This window comes from Barbus barbus, assembly GCF_936440315.1.
Source record: "Barbus barbus genome assembly, chromosome: 26".
Lineage (NCBI taxonomy): Eukaryota > Metazoa > Chordata > Actinopteri > Cypriniformes > Cyprinidae > Barbus > Barbus barbus.
Window position 1 is genome coordinate 30497709 of NC_136754.1, and position 12512 is coordinate 30510220.

At 41.7% G+C, this 12512-nt stretch overlaps 1 protein-coding gene across 2 annotated transcripts in view; it reads right to left on the reverse strand.

The window, feature by feature from the left end:
* Nucleotides 1–2370: 2370 nt before the first annotated feature.
* LOC306846171 (PH domain leucine-rich repeat protein phosphatase 1-like) overlaps nucleotides 2371–12512 on the reverse strand; it is a 33716-nt gene continuing 23574 nt past the window's right edge. For both annotated transcript variants that reach the window (XM_079379317.1, XM_079379316.1), the window contains exons 11-17: nucleotides 12291–12491; nucleotides 11549–11711; nucleotides 9918–10048; nucleotides 9050–9166; nucleotides 8781–8975; nucleotides 7660–7888; nucleotides 2371–6729 (exon numbers count right to left, since the gene is read on the reverse strand). In XM_079379317.1, the coding sequence (XP_079235443.1) occupies nucleotides 5644–6729; nucleotides 7660–7888; nucleotides 8781–8975; nucleotides 9050–9166; nucleotides 9918–10048; nucleotides 11549–11711; nucleotides 12291–12491 (2122 nt within the window). In that variant the 3' untranslated portion in view covers nucleotides 2371–5643. The remainder of the gene's footprint in view (nucleotides 6730–7659; nucleotides 7889–8780; nucleotides 8976–9049; nucleotides 9167–9917; nucleotides 10049–11548; nucleotides 11712–12290; nucleotides 12492–12512) is intronic.

Genomic DNA, 12512 nt, shown 5'->3' on the forward strand with positions numbered 1-12512 from the left:
AACAATCACATTATAAGACAAAAACCTAATAAACCATTACTAAAAAACTCGTCATTCTTCATATTTTCTTTTTTTTCACACACATATATGAATGCGCAGTTATCTTTGTGGGGATTTGCTGTAGACATCTATTGTTTCTATATTGACCAAACTACATTTTCTCTCCAGTAACCCAGTGGTTCCCATTCCTGGTCCTGGAGAACCCCAACAATGTACGTTTATGATGTCTCTCTTATCCAGTGCTTCCCAAATCTGTCCAGGAGGCCCCCCTGCCCTGCACCTTTTGTATGTATCCCTTATCTAACACACCTGATTCCACTCATCAGCTTATCAGTAGAGACTGCAATAACTAAATTGGGTGAGTCTGATTAGGGAGACATACAAAATGTGCAGGGCAGGGGGTCCTCCAGGACAGGTTTGGGAAGCACTGCGTGTTATCTGACACACACATGATAAGCAGATGAGATGATGAGTGAAATCAGGTGTGTTTGATTAGGGAGACATCTATAATGAGCAGTGGTTGGTGTTCTCTAGGACCAGAATTAGGAACCATTGCACTATTGCATTGAACATGCTCAGATACTGTTATTTGTTATTTTATATTACTCACCATTAACTCTTCCCCTGAAAAGTTTATGTTGCTGTATATGGTGTCATGGCTGTCATGTAATCCTTGACCATCAAAACATACATAATTTGGTTATGGCGGAAAGTAAAATGGTTGCCATTTCTGAAAATGTTTAGGGCTGCAAACTATACAAGTGTACCAAGTTTTGTGCTTTTATGAAAAAGTTAACATTATTTTCACATATCACCTGGACTATTAAAATTTTCCACAATCTTTTTATGCACTCTTTCCCAGATTGGAGAGCCTCTGCCCATCTTTACTTCTGAGAGACTCTGCCTCTCTAAGAAATCCCTGTTTTTTTACACCTTGGCACAAATGACAGAAAACTTTAGTGCTGTCAAACAAATAATCATGATTAATCCCATCCAAAATAAAAGCTTTGATTTGCATGTGTGTGTGTGTGTGTTCGGTGTACATTTATTATGTATAAATTCTAAATTGATCCTGTCATTGACATTACTAAATGGGCCCAGGAATACTTCCAGAAACCACTGTTGGTAAACACAACCCGCCGTTGCCATCTGCAGATTCCAACTAAAGCTTTGTTATGCAAAAAGGAAGCCATATCTGAACATGGTCCAGAAGAGTCGCCGTGTCCTGTGGGCCAAGGCTCATTTAAAATGGACTGTTTCAAAGTGGTAAAGTGTTCTATGGTCAGACGAATCCAAATTTGACATTCTTATCAAATCACAGACGCCATGTCCTCCAGGCTAAAGAGGAGGGAGACCTTCCAGCGTGTTATCAGCGTTCAGTTCAGAAGCCAGCATCTCTGATGGTATGGGGTGCATAAGTGCATACGGTATGGGCAGCTTGCATGTTTTGGAAGGCACTATGAATGCTGAAAGGAATATAAAGGTTTTAGAGCAACATATGCTCCCCTCCAGATGACGTGTATTTCAGCAGGACAATGCAAAACCACATACTGCAGCTATTACAACAGCATGGCTTTCTAATTTTCTGAGATACTGAATTTGGGACTTTCATTAGTTGTCAGTTATAATCATCAAAATGAAAGGAAATAAACATTTGAAATATATCAGTCTGTGTGTAATGAATGAATCTAATATACAAGTTTCACTTTTTGAATGGTATTACTGAAATAAATCAACTTCATGATATTCTAATTTTATGACCAGCACCTGTATGTTCTATTGTGAATAAGATATAAGCTCATGTGATTTGAAAGTCTTAGTTTTCATTTTATTCAAATTTAAAAGACGTCCCAACATTTCCAGAATTCAGGTTGTATGTCAAGATTAAAAATAAATTTCAAGTACTTGATTGGTTCACATTTGCCCAACATTTTCAATCTAATAGTCAAGTTTTTAGAAGAGAAACAATTATACTACATACTGTATATATACACATCTATTAGAAACAAGCAAAAAATGTTACTTAATGTAGGTAATTATAATAATTTTTGGTTTCTTGCAACTGAATTTTACCATAAAAGTAAAATATCAAGATATTTAACTTAAAACTAAAAACACTTTGTTAGTCAATGTTTCATTTAGAATGGTTTTTTTATATTAAAAAACAAAAACAAAACAATAATGGTATTGTGATAGCTTTAAAATATGCATCACATGAAATTGATCTCACCGAATAAAGATGAATTGTCATTATTATAGAGCACTCACCTCTGTTAAACTGGGATATGAGAAAAATGACACATTTTGGCTATGAAATACACAGTTGTTAAACACATCAGAAAGCACCACAAGAACAGCTACTTTAGAGTCATAAATTTAAGATTTATTATAACAAAACCAGGAACTGTTTGTGTGGTTGGTTGAAGGATAATTCCTTACAGATATACTGTTTTGCATTACAGGACTTGACAGTCATGCTGGTGTGAGGAGCGGATGAGTGTGTGTGTGAGTGTGTGTGAGTGTGTGTGTGTGTGTGTGTGTGCGTGTATGTGTGTGCGTGTGTGTGTGTGTGTGTGGCTCATTGATCAGCGAGTGACGACAGCACTGGGCAAAAGCACAGTTCATTTACAGGTGGTGTGTGTGTATATGCTTCTGGTACATATACATCTATTGGCATGTATGCATAAAGGGTCATCTCGTTCTAGACACACAGTTCCCTTAAAAAGCATTGGTATACAATATTTTTCTTATTTACAATCATTGGAAAGAGGAAAAAAAAAAAAAAAATCACCATTTCTCGCAGAGAAGATTAGTAAAAAGTGACGAAGTCACCATAAAAGAGTAAGCAACTCCTAGGAGTTAGTCTTTAAAATTTCCACTAAATTTCTAGTTTTTATACAGGCGTGAAGCCTTGATTTACTGAAGAGATACAGTATTACTTTAAGTGCCCTATCTACAACAGTTAAGCGTGGTATTACTAGTGTGTACCGTACAACACAATCAACGTCAACGCAATCTTCTGATTTTAAATCAACTTAAAGTCTGTTGTAGCTTCTCTCGCATAAAAAGATATGGTAACTAAAAAACAAAATCAAAATGTCCAGAGTCTCATAATTGGTCATGACAGTTAACGTCGCAATACTAGTGTTGAATTATATAGGTATTGGTTTAAGGTAAATAAAAGTTAAACAGTCAGTGATCAGTAGTGAACTGCTCTTCAAACTCTAGGGAATCGCTTTAACGCCGAGGCACGATAGAGCGCGGTTGGGCTGGCCTTCTCTTAAAGGGATCGGTTGAGATCCAGATGAATTTTGTGGGAAGTGGCGTCAACAGCTTCATATTAATTGACTGCAGAAGATAGTCCACATTCAGTCTTCATTTACTCAGCCTCATGATGTTGCATGTGTTTCTCATTCACTCCAAAATAGCGGCATTTGTGCAAGAAAGGCTTTAGTTTTGGGCGAAAGAATGGGCGATTTTTCTGAATTTATCAATTAATTCAAATGTAATGTTTTGCCACGATTTTATCAGGAATCAGTTTTTAATAAAAACATTAGTAAACGTTACAATTAGACACACTGACAATGTGTCAATGCTAACAGCTGATGTGAGCGCATGACGAAAGCAGCTTATAAAGCACCAACATGTGTCGCGCTCTTTGAAGGAGTGTAACGTACAACATATCGCAGCTATTCACACACAATGCGTTTCTGTGCTAAAAAACACGAGACGCTGCAGTTCAACATCAAAAACACAAGGTTATGAGATGCGAGTTGAACTTCTTTTAACACGAGCGCCACATTTTTAGAGCACCGTTTCACATGCATAACGCTAAAGACGCGAGAGCAAAGGTCAAATGCGTCCGTCGCACACGTTTACATAGAAAAACACTGGAAAAGCAGAAACCTGTGCAGAACTACTACTGCATGCCTGATCATTTGATGTTTGCATGATGCTGACAGAGTGAAAGCTGCTTCTATTACTGTTAAGAATTGCCTACTAACACTGATATACTTTGAATAATTTTTATTTGAATTAGAGCAAATAAAATAAAATAAAAATTCGAATTTCGAATATTCGTCAAATTTAAAATAAAAATCTACATTCAAATGCAAAAATGTTGCATTCGAATTTTAGGTGTGCATCGGGCAGCCTTATCAGTGGTGCACGAGATGCGATGACGATGTAGGTGTCGTTGCATTTTAATGGTTTTGTTAGCCTATCCCGCTGAATCCACTAGATGCAGCGCTGCTATGTTCATTCAAATTATTGCATAAAAAGAGAACAGCAATACAGAGAAGATATTGTTTACGTCAAAACTGAAACCAAGCCGTTCACAGAACGCATATTTTTCTATAGAGACATCTATCACCGTTGCACTCGCATCTCACACGAGAGAGCTGCATGTTTAGAAAGCCATATCAAATTAATGTAGTTCAACTTTTAAAAAACATGTCTCGAGACTTTCTGGCATTTTTTTGGCCTTCTCACTACATCATGTTTTTAAATGTAAAAAGTACTCCATGTGAGTGGCTTTCAGCCCTTTGTGTTAAACATACATACATTATGCGGTTTTGTTTCTAATTGTTTACACCAATTAATTATATTTGGCTTATAGACATTTTTTTAAACATTATGCACTTTTCACAGTTATGTTATTTTATTGCTTTGAAGAAACGTGCATTAGTAATCTTTTGCTCAATGCGCCCCTCTTGTGGCCTCAGGAGAGAAGCCAAAAACGTTTTCTCCCCTAACTAAAATTATTACTTTTAAATTTGAATATACTTTGAACATTGATAATATTTAAGAACAAATTAGAATTGAGCTTTTGAGTCATTTTGACAGCCCTGATTTGAATTGCCTTGATCTTTTGAGTTGAAATGAAGAACTTTCTTTAAATTAATGATTTTGTACATTTGTAAGAAAGTGAATGTTACTTGAATCATGTTGTAGTTATGTTTTTAAGTTGACTAGTTACAATCGACAGCACTAAGTTCAAGAACTGTGGATTAAAGCCAACAAGATCAGGCTGAGTAGATGAGGACAGAATGCAGAGACTTCAGAGTGGCGTGTCGTAGTAGTCCGCAGGTCGCTCGCTCTTGGCCGGCTTCTGTTGATCCTGCTGATGTTGTTTCATGATCTCCTTCTCCTCCAGCTCCAGATGAGCTGGTTGTCTGGGTGTAAGGTTTCTTACATGGAGCTTCAGTCGCCACCTCAATCAAGTTGTGGCTCTGCTCCTGCAAGTTTCCCTTCCGCTTCCCCAAAGTCTTGCTCCAAGCATCCGTTCCCGGCCTTCTCTGGCAGCTTCTCCGGGGTTTCTGGGGTGCAGGGTGGAGGTGAAAGAGGCAAAGGGAGCAGACAGTGGATGTTAGCTTACACTTCCACCTGGACTGCCATTGGAGGATTGGTTGAGATCCTGGTAGATTTTGCAGGGAGTGGCACCATAGGTCAGTGTAGCTGTGAGCATAAGACACTCCTCTGTATTGAGTGCATTCTGTCTTCATTTACTCTGCCTCATGTCAAGTGTTTCTGATTTTTGCGGCATTAGTGCAAGAATCGCTTTAGTATTGGGTGACAGACTGCACTTTCAAGAACTGGATTAAAGTCATCAGGCTGAGTAGATGACGACAGAATGCAGCGACTTCAGAGTGGCGTGTCGTAGTAGTCCGCAGGTCGCTCACTCTTGGCCGGCTTCTGTTGGTCTTGCTGATGTTGTTTCATGATCTCCTTCACCTCCTCCTCCAGCTCCGGAGGAATGATGAGCTGGTCATCTGGGTCGGGTTGAGCGGGCGCCGTGAAGTAACCCCCAGGTTTCTTAGAAGGAGCTTCAGTCGCCACTTCAATCAAGTTGTGGCTCTGCTCTTGTGGCGCCACTGAGCCGTTTCCCCTCCGCTTCCCCAAGGTCTTGCTCCAAGCATCTGCTCCCACAAGGTTCCCGGCCTCCTCCGGAAGCTTCTCCGGGGTTTCTGGGGTGCAGGGTGGAGGAGGCGGAGGCAAAGGGAGCAGAGAGTGGATGTCGGCCTCCACTTCCACCTGACTGCCGTTGGAAAAGACTCCTGCGATGGGTTCCTCATCCTCGCTGTCCAAGCCATTGTCCGAGAGCGCACTGGAGAAGGTGGCGCTGGACAGCTGCCTCTGGAAGGAGCTTCCGGAGTTGGGAGCGAGGTGGAGCGAGCAGCAGGGGAGGCGTGGGTTGGGGTGGCTCTGCGGATGAAGGTGGAGCTGGGCCTCTTGCAGCAGGAGTGGGGGCTCGTCCGAGGATGCCGTGGATCCCACTTCGGAGCTCATCTCGGACGCACTGACCTCGGAGCTGATCTCACTGCAGGAGGACGGGGGCATGGCAGCAGTGGATGGCGGAAACAGCCCAGGCCCGGGGCTCGGAGGCGCATGCGTGTTTCCGGAGCCGGGCTCGGCGCAGCAGCAGCAACAGCAGTCTTCTGCTACATTGAGCTGCACCACCACGGCGCTGAGGCTGTCGGTGCAACCGTACGACTGCGCTAGCGTGCACAGCTTCTTGGCAGCCGCCAGCGCGTCGGGCACCTTCCGTATGGCTTCCACCGCCTCGCTAGGGTCCAAGACTTCGAACAGACCTCTGCTGCCCAGGATGAAGAACTCATCTCTGGGGGTCAGCGGGAGCGTGGTGACGTATGGCCGAGGCAAGACCGCCGGGTAGAGGAATGAGTAGCCCATGATGCGTGTGGAGTCAGTTACGCCGTTCACTTTGTTATCCTGTTGGAGAAGGAGAATTTGCCGTAGTGGCGTACATAGTGGTCAGTAATTGTTATTCTAATACAACAATAACATTCAAAGACTAAGTTCATGTGAGGAAAGGGGGTCATGACATGAAACAATTATTCACCCTCATGTCGTTCCAAACCAGTAAGACCTTCGTTCATCTTCGGAGCACAAATTAAGGTATTTTTGATGGAATCTGAGAGCTCTCTGACTCTCCATAGACAACAATGATATCACCATGATCAATGCAGAGAAATGTAGCAAGGACATTGGTAAAATAGTCCATGTGACATCAGGGGTTCAACTGTAATTTTATGAAGCTACGAGAATACTTTTTGTGCGCAAAGAAAACAATTTGTACTCTTTGTGACTGGTTTTCGGTCCTTTGTATTAAACTATACATACATGAAGCTGTTTTGTTTCTAATTGTTTAAGCAACTTCATTAAATATGGTTCAGAAACATTATTTTAAACATTATGCACTTTTTTCAAAGATAGTCATGTTATTTTATTGCTTTGAGGAGACGTGCATTAGTAATATTTTGCTTGATGCGCCCCTCTTGTGGCCTCAAGAGAGAAGCCAAAAGCTTTTTCCCCCCAAACTGAAATTATGCCTTAAATATTATCAATATTTGAATTATATTTAATTTTAAAGTACAAAATTCGTATTTAGTTTTTCAGCCATTTTGACAGCGCTAATCTAGTGTTGTTTAAACAGCATTAATTTACTGCATTAACTACTGGTGCAATCCCAGAACGGCAGTCTCAAACAGTGACTAAACAGCTATTGGTTAAGATGAACTAATAGTTGAAGTTATCACACTTTGATGAACGAGAGGTTTTCTTCTTTGGAATAAGGTGCACACAATCAGATCAGGAACACAGTGAATGTTCATCTCATGTTGACCTCCGTGTTTCTGGTACCTCAGTGATGATGGCTTTATGCTGCTGAACGCGGTTGTATTCCTCCTTGATGCTGATGTTGTACAGCAGTGACAGCGGGAGCGCCTTGCCGTCGCGGCACAGCACCGCCTGACACTTGCCCACATTAGCGGCAGTGAGGGTGAAGCAGCCAGCGGGGTCGGTAGGGTCGTGCCGGATGTGACAGAGCGCCGCCGAGCCGCCCAGCTTCTGCCCTGCGGTGCCCAACTTCCTGTTCGACCCAGAGCAAACAAACAGGCCTATTCAGTACGGCTATTGAGTGATTAAAACTTTTAATCTAATTGATTACATGATGTGCCGATAAATTAATCAAATTAAGTGCAAATTAATCGCACATAAATTAACATAAAAACAAAGTCATTATTGTGTTAAATGAAAAAAGCATTGAATAAATATTACAAAAGTTTGCTTTAGAAGAAATATATTGATTCAACATTGCACAAATAATGATATTAAATGGGCATTAATGGGATTTAAAAAATAAATAAATATGAAACTAAAACAATTTAATAAATGATGCTTCAAATATGAAACTAAAACAATTTAATAAATGATGCTTCAAATATGAAACTAAAAGCGCAATTAATTGTTGGCAAGACACGGAATCATTCATTCAACCACTTTATCACTTTATATGTATGAACTTATAACCACTTGACTTTGTTTGTAAATCTTTGTTTGCAAAACTGAAAAAACTGTCAATTATGACAATATAGTGTTGTTTATTGAACTGTTGTACCAAATCAGAATCACATTTGCATTGGGGAAAATCAGCGCACTTGCTGGTGTGATATTGCTAAATTATACCATATGATAGAAATATAAAGAGGGTGTTTTTTGGCGCTCATTTCTTGAATTTTAGGTTTATATGACTGTTCTAATAGGCTTCATCACACAGTCAGTCATCCTGCATCATGTTCATCAGACGCTGCATCAATAAAAGATGACGGACAGGTCTGAACGGGGCTAAATGTGTTAGTCATTTTAACACCTTAATTTTATTTAATTGCACAAAATTTTGTGTTAAATCAACTGCCCTAGTATTTAGTATGCATCAAATGTTTTTCTATACCAATCCTCAGCACTAACTGTGTGTGCATTACCTCTGCATGACGAGGAAGGTGTTGGTCATGTAGTCTTCCTCGCTCTTGGTCCTGTGAAGCTCCTCGGCCAGTATGTCGTTCATGGTGCACTGCAGTAAATACGGCACCTCCACGTTCCTGTCGCCGTCAAACACGCCGTACAGAGCTTCTCTGCTGCCGCAGAAGCTGTTCACCGACAGCGCCGCCACACACAGTCTGCGCAACACAAACACACACGGTCACTGACCGCCACACACCAGCTCGAGCGCTCAGGTCCACAGCACACTCACTTGTTTTTGACGCCCGAGGCTTCGGTGAAGCCGTGGCTCCAGACAGCCGGCCCTCCTGCCCCCTCATTGGCTGAGAACGAGGAGGGGGGCGGGTCGATCCGGAAACAGCGGATGTTACTGAAAACATGTGGAAGACATCAAGTGTTATTGAATGGCACACATATACAGAAGCATGGTCCAAAACAAACACTTTACAAGCGAGTAAAACGGCTTTGGCAAATAAACAAAACATTACAAACCCAGTGGCTGATAACTTTGAGGAATTTTTTGTTTCAAGCCACCAAAACCAAACTGAAGAGTTTTACCGAGAGCCTTTGTTGGCACATGATGAGGTGAGAATGTATTTTGGAAAAACAGATCACTTTTTATTTCAGCTAGTCGCCAACATCTCATTTTAGTTTAGTTTAACTTGATATAAAAAAGAACCAGAACTAAAACAAACATTAATAAAAACTATATAGACATAAATTAAAAATAAAAAAATCTCAAAAAACAACTAAATTACAAAAACCTTAAAAAAGATTTAAAAACTATAATTGTATCTCAAAGATACTAAAATAACACTGGGCCAAATGAAGACATTATTATATCAGATTATATGGAAAGCATTGAACAAATATTAGAAGAAATGGCTTGATATAACGTTTTTAAAATTTTATTTCGTAACATTTTGTAACCTATTCATTCGACTGCGCAGAGCATAACCTGTTTTTACACCTGTAGGAAAACCCCTTATTGCTTTTTTTTTTAGCATTATTATTTTTGTCCATCATTTTTGTAATTAATGATACGGAAGAATGTGTTAATATGACACTCATTTTAAGGAAAAGAATTGTCAGAAGTGTAAGGCATGAACACGTGCTCTTACTTGAGCTGCTCGAGGGTCTTGTGGTCCAGATTCAGGCGCAGGTTTCCCGTCAGATCCAGCTCTTGAAGTTTAGGAGGTAGACTGTCAGGTAAAGTGATCTCACTCAGCTCATTACAGCTCAGATCCACACACTACACACACACAGAAACATATGAATAAAAATCCATATCATCATTTACATTACAGCATATTAAACATCACACAGCACAGGACAGTACTAAAACACTCACAGAAACTAGCGAATTAAAAACTGTTCTGTCAACGGAAATAAAGTAATGTGAAGAAAATTGAAAACAGCTTTCTTTACACAATTACTGAAGTTCTTCTGCTGGTTTTTATCAGTGTTGAACTGAACATTCTGTGGCCGTGTTGACTGTTTATGATGGAATACGCATGTGTGTGTGTTTGTGTGTGCATGTATGAGTGTGAGTGTGAGTGAGCGTGTGTGTGCGTGTGTGCATGTGTGTGTGAGCGTGTGTGAGCGTGTGTGTGCGTGTGTGCATGTGTGTGTGAGCGTGTGTGTGCGCGTGTGTGCATGTGTGTGTGAGCGTGTGTGTGTGCATGTATGAGTGTGTGTATGAGTGTGAGTGTGAGTGAGCGTGTGTGTGCGTGTGTGCATGTATGAGTGTGAGTGTGAGTGAGCGTGTGTGTGCGTGTGTGCATGTGTGTGTGAGCGTGTGTGCATGTGTGTGTGAGCGTGTGTGTGCGTGTGTGCATGTGTGTGTGTGCATGTATGAGTGTGTGTATGAGTGTGAGTGTGAGTGAGCGTGTGTGTGCGTGTGTGCATGTGTGTGTGAGCGTGTGTGTGCGTGTGTGCATGTATGAGTGTGTGTATGAGTGAGCGTGTGTGTGTGTGTGCATGTATGAGTGTGTGTATGAGTGAGCGTGTGTGTGCGTGTTTGTGTGAGCGTGTGTGCATGTATGAGTGTGTGTATGAGTGTGAGTGTGAGTAAGCGTGTGTGTGTGTGTGTGTGTGTGTGTGTGCATGTGTGTGCGCGTGTGTGTGTGTGAGCGTGTGTGCATGAATGAGTGTGTGTATGAGTGTGTGTGTGTGTGTGTGGGTGCGCGTGTTTGTGTGAGCGTGTGTGCATGTATGAGTGTGTGTATGAGTGTGAGTGTGTGTGTGTGTGCGTGCATGTTTGTGTGAGCGTGTGTATGAGTGTGAGTGTGTGCGTGCATGTTTGTGTGAGCGTGTGTGCATGTATGAGTGTGTGTATGAGTGTGTGTGTGTGTGTGTGTGTGTGTGCGCGTGTGCGTGTGTTTGTGTGAGCGTGTGTATGAGTGTGAGTGTGTGCGTGCATGTTTGTGTGAGCGTGTGTGCATGTATGAGTGTGTGTATGAGTGTGTGTGTGTGTGTGTGTGTGTGCGCGTGTTTGTGTGAGCGTGTGTATGAGTGTGAGTGTGTGCGTGCATGTTTGTGTGAGCGTGTGTGCATGTATGAGTGTGTGTATGAGTGTGTGTGTGTGTGTGTGTGTGTGTGTGCGCGCGTGTGCGTGCATGTTTGTGTGAGCGTGTGTGCATGTATGAGTGTGTGTATGAGTGTGTGTGTGTGTGTGTGTGTGTGTGCGCGCGTGTGCGTGCATGTTTGTGTGAGCGTGTGTATGAGTGTGAGTGTGTGTGTGTGATGTGACCTTCATCTCCAGGAGCTGCAGGACCTCGGGGAAGACCTCGATGCAGTTGGAGTGAGCCGCTAGTGTGTGCATGCGTCTGCAGTTCATGATGGTGGTGGGCACCGCCTTCAGCCTGTTCCCACTCAGGTCCAGCTCCTCTAGCTCCTCCAGCTTGGCCATTTTACTGCAGAACACACAGAACATTGATCTGATGAATATATTCATTCAGAAAAGTCCATGTTCCTGTATTCAGCTGCTGACTCGATTAACACTGAAGTGACAAACCACACACACACACACGGTCTACAAAACATCAGCCCACAAAATTATATTTCATCTTAATATTGTAATATCAAGCGGGGTGTCATTAAAGTTAGTAAAATGAATCAATCATCAGTACATCATGATATTATTAATTATTAAAATCAAATCCTTATTTTATCCTGGTCAAACTATATTGAATAAAGAAGGTCCTATTTTTATGAGAACATAAAAATGTGAAAACAAAGCGAGGGTTTGGACTTTTATTTTGAATTTGTGAAATGTAATTGATGGAAACATACTAATGTCTTCACACATGTTTACATAACGGTAGAGAGAGTTTTCATTAATGTCTTCTTTCCACTAAATAATATGCTCTGTGTGCTGAAGTCAGAATGCAAGTGTGTCATGATTTCCAGCTTGTGCTAAACACAGGTGTAGAGTTCAGAGCAAAGACTGGTCATTCCTCCAGTGGACAGTAATTCCTGGATCATGCTGTTACCTGGCTGGGAAGGTCTGCAGGTGGTTGTAGGCCATGTGCAGGATCCGCAGGTGTGTGTGTCCTGTCAGCTGCGGCACACACCTGTCGGTCAGGTGGTTGTTGGTCAGGTAGAGCTCCTGCAGGACGCTGCTGCTCTCCTCTGATAGGCTGGACGCCGGCAGATTCTCCAGCTTATTGGCCGATGCGTTCAGACACCGCAGACTGAAGACAAACCACACCGTG